This window comes from Prionailurus bengalensis, chromosome A2 (genome assembly GCF_016509475.1).
Source record: "Prionailurus bengalensis isolate Pbe53 chromosome A2, Fcat_Pben_1.1_paternal_pri, whole genome shotgun sequence".
Lineage (NCBI taxonomy): Eukaryota > Metazoa > Chordata > Mammalia > Carnivora > Felidae > Prionailurus > Prionailurus bengalensis.
In genome coordinates, this window is record NC_057348.1 from 11,037,220 (window position 1) to 11,047,468 (window position 10,249).

General features: G+C 41.9%; 2 protein-coding genes across 2 annotated transcripts; one reads left to right on the forward strand and one right to left on the reverse strand.

The window, feature by feature from the left end:
* Positions 1-296: 296 nt before the first annotated feature.
* On the forward strand, positions 297-1,125 carry LOC122487010 (olfactory receptor-like protein OLF4). Its single transcript, XM_043586858.1, is given in 2 exon segments — positions 297-1,076; positions 1,078-1,125. Coding segments are annotated over 2 exon segments (828 nt in total).
* A 4,048-nt stretch (positions 1,126-5,173) lies between these two features.
* Positions 5,174-6,106, reverse strand: LOC122486376 (olfactory receptor 7A17-like). Its single transcript, XM_043585813.1, has one exon. It carries the CDS (start codon positions 6,104-6,106, stop codon positions 5,174-5,176), a length of 933 nt encoding a protein of 310 aa, XP_043441748.1.
* Positions 6,107-10,249: the final 4,143 nt, after the last annotated feature.

Genomic DNA, 10,249 nt, shown 5'->3' on the forward strand with positions numbered 1-10,249 from the left:
TCATTGCCTAGATAGTGCCTGAAAGCTGGTCAGCACTCAATTTAGATTCCTGAATAATTGAAGCATTTCTCAGAAAAACTATAAAATACATGATTTCTTAGGAAAGAAGCTGATTGACAATAAAAAGTATATCAGATGTGGCAGCGATGATTCCCTAAAGGGGACCATATCCGTACACAACATATTAAAAGGAATTTATGGACTGCAAAATAAAAAAACAGTCGCATTTCAATTTTGTGAGTAATACAAATTTATGTTATTTTATTTCCCTCTTTCCCAGAAGCCACCTCCACCACATGGAACCAAGCAATGAAACACAAATTTCAAAGTTTCTTCTTCTGGGATTTTCAGAGGAACCAGGACTGCAGCCCCTCATATTTGGGCTTTTCCTCTCCATGTACCTGATCACTGTGTTTGGGAACCTGCTCATCATCTTGGCCATCAGCACAGACCCCAACCTCCACATGCCCATGTACTTCTTCCTGGCCAACCTGTCCTTTGTAGACATCTGCTTCACGTCCACCACCGTCCCGAAGATGCTGGTGAACATCCGGACTCAGAGCAAAGTCATAACCTATGAGGATTGCATCACACAGATTTATTTTTTCATACTCTTTGGTGTGTTGGACGTCTTTCTGCTGAGTGTGATGGCCTATGACCGGTTTGTGGCCATCTGTCACCCCCTGCACTACACAATCATCATGAACCCCCAGCTCTGTGGACTCCTGGTTCTGGTGTCCTGGATCATGAGTGTTCTGTATTCCTTGTTACAAACCTTAATGGCATTTCGGCTGTCCTTCTGTACAGAGGTGGAAATCCCCCACTTTTTCTGTGAACTCAGTCAGATGCTACAACTTGCCTGTTCTGACACCTTTCTTAATAACGTGGTGATGTATCTTGCAGCTGTCCTGCTGGGTGGTGGTCCTTTTGCTGGGATCCTTTACTCTTATTCCAAGATAGTTTCCTCTATACGTGGGATTGCATCAGCTAAAGGCAAGTATAAAACGTTTTCCACCTGTGCGTCTCACCTGTCGGTCGTGTGTTTATTTTACTGTACGATGCTCGGCGTGTACCTGAGCTCTGCTGCTACCCAGAGCTCACGGTCAAGTGCCACAGCCGCGGTGATGTACACGGTGGTCACACCCATGCTGAACCCCTTCATCTACAGCTTGAGGAACAAAGACATGAAAAGGGCTCTGAAAGCATTCTTTGGGAAGGAGACCCTTACATGGCCAATCGTCATGAGATTGAAGAAATGCCGATGATTGCAGGGGTCAAAGCCTCTGGGTCAGAGATTGTGATCTTTATTCAGACTTTAGATGTTAGTATTCCTCTTCCCGTTTATTTCCTTGTCTCAACTTCCACATGCCATGTATGTAACTCACTCTATGAAGCTCTGCTCTCTCTGATATCCTACAATTTTTTCCCTTGTATTTCCCACTTTCTGAATTTTATTTCCAACCATGGATCTGAAATATTTGGAAATGTTCATTTACCTTGAGGCAACATAGATGTTTTTAAAAAATAATCTTTCTCAAACAATTGTGTCACACCAAATCATTTTTCTTCCATACGTGTTTTTTTAATGCCACGATTACCACTAGTTAGCTCTCTGTATGTCTTAGGATTGGTGGGTGGAATTGGGTGGGTGATGGGCTACATGGGCAATGGGCATTAGGGAGGGCACTTGTTGGAGTGAGCACTGGGTGTTGTATGTAAGTGATGAATCACTAAATTCTACTCCTGACACCAACACTACACTACATGTTCACTAACCAGAATTTAAATAAAAACTTGAAACAAACAAACAAAAAGAACTGTCATGATTGATACGCCACCTATGGAAACAACCACACTTTATGACAAATATATGTGATTTTAAAGTAGAACAATAACTGAGGCTACGTTTTTTTGCTTATATGTCTGAAGCTCCTTTGTATATCAGTATCTTAACTGCTCTTCTTAATAGTGGACACTTAATATATTAATGTGTCGTATAGATGGGTTTTATTCTCCTCATTAGGATCCTGGTCTCTTAGTACCTTGTTGTCCACAATGTGTACAACAGTCACTTCCTTACTCAAGTGTTCAACAAATACACATCTCCAAGAGAAGTCTTGATGGAACAACAAACATTAATAGATAGATTGACTTTAGAATATGATCTTAGACTCCAGATGCCCTTTAATATGATGAAGCAAAATTTTATTTTATTTTAAATCGCACATTGTGCTCTTTAAAGTATTTATTCTTCATGCTGTACGGCTATTCATTGGAGTATGGAGGATTGGTGGCCATGTGTAAGGCGGCTTATCCAAATGGGGGAAGGACTGATTGACATTTTTCTACTTTTATTGAATTATCTCCTTGTTTCTTCCTGAAATCTTTACGCTGCCTTTGGTATGACTCCTTTCATTGTTGTAAAAGAAATATATCCCCCTTCCTTCTAAATTTTGTCATAACCATGAAAGGGGTGTCGAATGGTCACTATCCTCCATTATACATGTTTCTCAGGCTCAGGATTCTATTCATCTTCTATGCTCAAGGGATGACATAAGAGGGAGCTTGCATTCCTGTCTGGTCATGTGAATCAGGGACACCAGTTTTCCAACACAATAATGCATACATTTTCAATCTTTTCTGGCTATGGGGAAATGACCCTCAATGAGAGGTAGTTGTTTTGTTGTTTTTGTTGTTATTGTTTGTTTGTTTGTTTTTTAGAGAGAGAGAGAATGAGAGAGAGAGGGAGAGGGGGAGTGAGAAGGAGAGAGGGGAAGAGGCAGAGAGGGAGACAGAGATAGAATCTTAAGCAGGCTCCAAGTTGAACGGGGCTTGATCTCATGACTGTGAGATCACAACCTGAGCCAAAATCAAGAGTTGCAGATTCGACCGACTGAGACACTAAGGTGCTTCTCAGTGACAGGTTTTATATGCAGGTGTCTGAACTAAACTGAAATAACAGAGGTACCATGAATGCAGGCTTCAAATACAAGAATAAATACCAAGAACAGTCAGCAGCAGATTATAATTGTCCTTACTTCTGTTCACCGTGATCATTGAATCAGTTAGCCATTGCTGCATAACAAGCCATTTAAAAGAAAATGATTTAATGTAATGCTTTTATTACCAAATGATATTGTATGTTGGGGATTGTTCTCAGCTGAGCCTGTCTCCTTGTGAGTCTATAGTGAGCTGTGAGACTCTACACTGTTTCTTTTTTTTAAATTTTTTCTTAAAGTTTATTTGTTTTTGAGAGAGGCAGAGACAGGATGCGAGTGGGTTAGGGGCAGAAAGAGAGAGGGAGACACAGAATCCAAAGCAGGCTCCAGGCTCCGAGCTGGCAGCACGGAGCCTGACTCAGGGCTTGAACCCACAAGCTGTGACATCATGACGTGAGCCGAAGTTGGACGCTCAACCAACTGAGCCACTCAGGCGCCCCGACTCTACATTGTTCCTAAGGCTCATCCATGATGTCATGTGTGACCACGGGGCACTTCTCTTCTGAACAAGTATATGATCAGTTAACTCGATTTCCGAGTGCATTTTTATCTTCTGTTTTACAGGGAAAAAAAGAATATCAAAAGTGAATGATTTTAATTTACATCTACTGTTCCTGTATTCATACATGACACTTTGCTTTCTTCCTACTGAGAAGAAAAAGCTCCTGTCACGACTCAGTATGAATCAGCTACCTCTGCTCTATATTTCACACTGATCCGTATGCTGCAGGATTTTTTTCCCTTCTAACTAATTTAGTGGGGGTATAATCATGTGCTATAAACTGCATCTATTCGGAACGTATGATTTGATGAATCAAGGGAGCCATACAAAAACTAAAGTACCTACTGCACATTCCTATTTGATGTTCTTCAAGAAAATGCACAACCTTGATGACTTCTTAATCCAATTGTTAAAATGTAATCTCCCTGGGCCTCAGCTACTTTATTTCCGAAAGTAACTTGGGACCATAAACGTAACTTCAAATGGATATTGCAAGAAATAAATGAGGTGTGCGGACATATTTCGTTGAATCTGAAGAAAATGCTCAGGCGTAAAGTTGTATGTATGCATATATGTGTGTTTCTCTGTATACATTTCTATTTCAAATAAACACACCTACACATATGTACCCAAACACAGAATCATTTTTAAAACTATTATTATCTGAGTGCACTTGGCACACAATGTGACACGAGTTTCATGTGTACGACGGAGAGATTCAACTTCTCCGTACATTATGTGCTGCTCAGCACAAAGGCAGCTGCTGGCTGTCAGCCTACAGGGCCATTGCAATATCATTGACTATATTCTGTCCGCTGTGCCTTTGATTTCCATGACTCATTTATTCCACAACTGGAAGCCTGTACCTCCCACTGCCCTTCACCCATCCTCCCCACCCCCCTCTGACAACCACGAGTTTATTCTCTGTATTTATGGATCAGATTCTGCTGTTTTGTGTGCTTGTTTATTCATTTTAAGCAGACTCAATGGGGCACCTGAGTGGTACCTCAATGGGGCACCTCAATGGGGCGCCTGGGTGGCTCAGTCGGTTAAGCGGCCAACCTCGGCTCAGGTCACAATCTCGCTGTCCGTGAGATCGAGCCCCGCATTGGGCTCTGTGCTGACAGCTCAGAGCCTGGAGCCTGTTTCAGATTTTGTGTCTCCCTCTCTCTCTGCCCCTCCATGTTCATGCTCTGTCTTTCTCTGTCTCAAAAATAAATAAACGTTAAAAAAAATAAAAAATAAAAAGAAGGGTGCTTGTGATGGGAACTGGGTAAGTGAAGAATCACTAAACTATACTACTGAACCAATTCTACACTATATGCTAACTATGTAAATTTAAATAAAATCTTGGAAAGAAATAAAATAAAATCCAACTTGCCCATTGTAAGATACAGAAATGTACAGGCATTTGTGATCCAACATTTGGGAAAACATTGGGAACGTATGAGAGTGGACAAAGGAGAAACCGTATATAAGACAGATCAGAAGCTTAATAAAGTGAGTTATTGAAATGTATGGAGAAGTTGAAATCAAACAAATGGGAATTCCAAGAAATAAATAGGAGGAGCAGTTTCTACTCCCACAGTCTGATCAAAGAATAGCAGTTCCTGGCTCTGATGCTTTGAGCTCTGCAATCATGGCATGTCTTCAGCCCCAGGACAATTGGCCTTTACAACACTAGAACCCCAACGATTCTCTTCAGAGCCCTCTTTATGTCTTTGTTCCTCAGGCTGTAGATGAAGGGGTTCAGCATGGGTGTGACCACTGCGTACATCACTGAGGCTGTTGCACTCGAGTGGGAGCTCTGGGTAGCAGCAGAGTTAAGGTACACTCCTAGGCCAGTACAATAAAATAGGGAGACAACCGAGAGGTGAGACGCACAGGTGGAAAATGCCTTATACTTGCCCTGAGCTGATGAGATCCCACATACAAAAGAAACTATCTTAGAATAAGAGTAAAGGATCCCAGCTAGGGAAGCACCACCCAACAATCCAGCTGCAAAATACATCAGCATGTCATTAAGAAAGGGATCAGAACAGGCAAGCAGGACCACCTGATTGATTTCACAGAAAAAGTGGGAGATTTCCACCTCTGTACAGAAGGACAGGCACAACATCATTAAGGTTTGTAATAAGGAGTTCAGGGTGCTCATCATCCAGGACACCAGAACAAGCAGCCCACAGTAGGTGGGTTTCATGATCAGCATGTAGTGCAAGGGCTGACAGATGGCCACGAACCGGTCATAGGCCATCACAGACAGTAGAAAATTGTCCAATCCAGCAAAGAGTAGGAAAAAATACATCTGTGTGATGCAGCCTGCATAAGTTATGACTTTGCTCTGTGTCTGGATGTTCCAGAGCATCTTCGGGACGGTGGTGGAGGTGAAGCAGATGTCTACAAAGGACAGGTTGGCCAGGAAGAAGTACATTGGCGTGTGGAGGTGGGAGTCAGAGCTGACGGCCAGGAGGATGAGCAGGTTCCCAAACACAGTGATCAAGTACATGGAGAGGAAAAGCCCAAAAGTGAGGAGCTGCAGCTCTGGTTCCTTTGACAGCCCCAGAAGAAAAAATTCTGAAACTTGTGAATCATTTCCTGGTTCCATGGGCTAGAGGGGACTATCAGGGAACAAAAAATAGCATGACCGAGTTTGTCAACAATGAACATTGCAAATATCATTGGAATTCTATAATTTTTATTTTTCTTTCAAAAATTCAATATCCATTGTTTTTTGGATAGAACTTGCCCCCTCTGGGGACTCCCTCATGCCAGCTTTGAATAGGACTTCACATCCCACACTTAGCTTTTTCCCCTAATACTCATGGATTCTATAGTTTTAATGAGAAATTCTGTCACCCGTTTGAGGAATAAACTTGAGCACTGACTAATCTCCAGGCAAAGAGTACAGGTGTCAAAAAATAAAAGTCTATAAGGTTCAGTGATGGAGACAGAGGATAAGCAAATGAAAGAGTGGATAAAATATGAGAAGGTGACAGGTGCTATGAAGAAAAACAAAGCTTGTGTAAAGGAAAGAACGGGTGAAGATGTTACTTTTTACTGGTTATTCGGGCATACCAAAACACATCTAAACAGAGGCCTCAAGGAGACAGAAGGAGACACAAAGTCCTCTGGGGAAAAGTACACCAATCAGAGGGAACGACCAGTGCAGAGGCTCTGAGAAAAGTCATTTTTTTTAATCAATTTTTAAAACCTGAGGGTGGTTGATGCACCATGTTACAGCAGTGTGGGGTGTACAATCCAACAGTTTTACACATCACACCATGCTTACCACACGTGGAGCCGCCATTTGTCACCACACAATGCTCTGATAGTATCACTGACTATATTCCCTTTGCTGTGCCTTTTAGTCCTGTGTGTCCCTCGTTCCTTAACTGGAAGCCAGTATCTCCCACTCCCTGTCATCATCTTTCTTTTTGTTGGTTTGTTTGTTGTTTTAAAAACCAATATTCATTGGTCATTCAATGGTCAACCAAAGCCATTGCGTTGAGGGGAATGAGCAAGAGGAAGAGTGGTGACAGATGGTGGCAGGGAATGTTGAGGAACAAGGTGGCCTCCCCGGTACTGATGAAACTTCACGGCACAAGGAATCCCTCCTTCACATAGCGTCCCTTGCACTTTATTGATTTTGTGTCCAAAGAATCTTTGGATAGAAATGGGCCCCCTTCTTATCTTCATGTGTTGGGTAATAATCTGGCATCTGTATATTAAGGGTCACATTATGGAGCTATGGGTTCCAGGACCTCTGCTTTGAGAACCGCTCATGGCACACACACACACACACACACACACGCACACACACACACGTGCGTGCTCCCTAGTCTCCTAGGACCATGTCACAACCAGACTATTCTCACCTCAAGGCACATTAATTAGGTAAACACTGATACAAGGCAAGCTGTTGACAAGAGATTTTCTTTCCTCAAAAGATGTGAAAATACATTCAAGTTCCAGTAGTTAAGTCTTCTATGAGCATGTAAACATGGGTCTCCGCATTAATATGAACTTTTCATAGCCAGTGTTTAAAGAAATTAAAATATCATTTTCAAAAACTGAGAGCAAGAAAAGTGGGAAGAAAGATCTATGAGTTGAGGCGGCCCCTAGCAGCGGGATGAGAATGTGTCTTCTGTTCTGGCAACACCCCAACCCCAGGTACGTCTCCTTCAAGCCCAGAATAATGAAGCAGCAAAAAGCAATGTATCTAAACGGAAAAGTTAGGATGTCTAAGTTATCAAGACATCCCGCTAAATAACAAGCAAGGGAAAACCCCCACAATTCTCTAAGGATAATATACAGAGTACATCAAAAGTGACGGATTTTAAAAGATTATTTGCTAACAAAACCCCACCTCTTATAAATGATATAAAATGCAACACCTTCATCATCAGAGACTCGTGTTTTGAATTTTGGATCTACATATGTTTGCTTTTTGAATTTGAAGAACGAAGCAAACTACTCTTTTTTTCATTTAAATTCTACTCAGGTAACATACAGTGCAACATATTGTTTTCAGGAATAGATTTCAGTGATTCATCACTGACAACACCCAGTGCTCATCACAGCAATTACCCTCCTTAATCCCCATGACCCATCCAGCCCATCCCCACCCACCTGCTCTATCAACCCTGAGTTTGCTCTCTACCCCTATGAATCTCCTGTGGTTTGTTTCCCTCTCTTCTCTTCCCCCACCTTCCCAACCAAACTATTGTAAATGCTAATATCATTCCCCAAATAGTAGGGCTAGAGGTATCTATCCTGCTCAGGTGGTTGGCAGATTTAGTGAACACGCCATAAAGAACTTAGCATAGTTCCCTCAATTGATAATGACTGCTTCTTACTGGTGAGGAGATTTGACCGACTTTTTCTTCTCTCAAAGTCCCCATCACTTCCCCACTTCGGGGGCCCCAGTTATACAGCCTTATTTCAGTTTTCTTCCTCTCTCCACCCATCACAGGCTAGCACCCCTCTAGCCAATATTCACATTTACCCCCGAGAGATCTGTCTATATTACAATTATGTTACTGTCCACCTTCCTGATTTAATGCTTTCATCTGACTCCCCCCTGGAGAATGAACCCCAAATCCATATTTCCAACACTTGGCTTGCCTCCCCTGACTGACCCAACAGCTTTGCACTCATGCTGCCTCACCCACATCAGTTCTACTGACACTGAACTTGAGTTGTAGCTTCATCTCAAGCCCCAGTCTCAAGACTCCGAGCCCCTACACACCTGCTTCCCCTCTGGTTGGAATCATCCACTGGTGTATTTGGAAGTTTTCACCTCTTCTGTCTTGAAACTCCCATCTCCTCTTTCAGACAGCAAGGAGTCGTCTCCTTCATGCATGTGTGTGTGTGTGTGTGTGTGTGTGTGTGTGTGTGTTGACATTCCCACAAGAAAAAAAAGACTTTCTTTTGTGATAATTTAGATGTGGTGTTATCACTGTAATTTTTATTTAATTCCATATATGTTTCCCTGCTAGACTGTGGGTGCCCTGGGCATGTTATACTTACTCACATCCTTTACCCCAGACATAGTTTGGTTGGGGACAGTGGTAATAAATACATATTGCATGAACAAATGAGAGATTGTGCTCACAGGAGTTGTCAATGAAAGGAGAGGGAACACAAACAGGGAGCTACCAGCACAGGAACAGAGAGCCAGGGAGAGGAATGTTTTCCATATTCTGAGATTGGGGCCATTTGTGGGGTCAGGGTGTGGTTTGCAAGAATAAACTAGAATAGAAAAACTAAGGCACAATAGAAAATATCAGAGCACGTCGTACGTGGTCAGGGTGCAGACCAATCACTCATGGTTCTCCTTGTTGAGTTATATGTGTGTGCGTGTGAGTGTGCAAAAACGTGTTTCCTTTCTTCATATGTCTATCCCTGAGAACATTGTGTCAGATACACATTTATTTTCGCCACTCTGCTTTCTTCATTTAATGTAAGATCCAAATGAGCAGGACCTCACTTCTTTCATTCATTTTTTTTTTGCTGTTTCATAAAGGTGTGCATTTATATAGTAACACATTTTTAGAAAATGGAATTTATAAAATACAAGGAATAGCAGGGAGAAGAAAACCGGGAAAAATAGTGAATTCAAAATAAACTTATTAATTAAAATTGAGTTATAAAGACTCTTCTGTAGGAGAAGATATAAAATATAATTTCATCACATTAACACACGTCTCAAAATCAAAATGGAATAGGCAAAACCTCAAAAAAGAATAGGAAAACAAGAATTATGATTATAACTGACTTTAAAAATAATGCAGGGGGCGCCTGGGTGGCTTGGTCGGTTAAGCGTCTGACTTCAGCTCAGGTCATGATCTCATGGTCCGTGAGTTCGAGCCCCGCGTCAGGCTCTGTGCTGACAGCTCAGAGCCTGGAGCCTGTTTCAGATTGTGTGTCTCCCTCTGTCTCTGCCCCTCCCCTGTTCATGCTCTGTCTCTCTCTGTCTCAAAAATAAATAAACGTTAAAAAAAATGCAGGGAGCAGACTATAAAATTATAATTTCATTCTGTACAAACCTAAGTGGGGTCACACACATTTGTGAGAAAGATGTAATTTGAATGCAAGAGAAATTCACGTTTCCACAGGACGGCAGAAGGACTATTGCTAGTTTAGAAAATAGACCCAATCACAAAACAAAAGGTGGCAGTGAGGAAGCACAGATGGGAGGTAGGTGGCAATACATACAAAAGGCAGTTTATGACTATGAGGCACATAG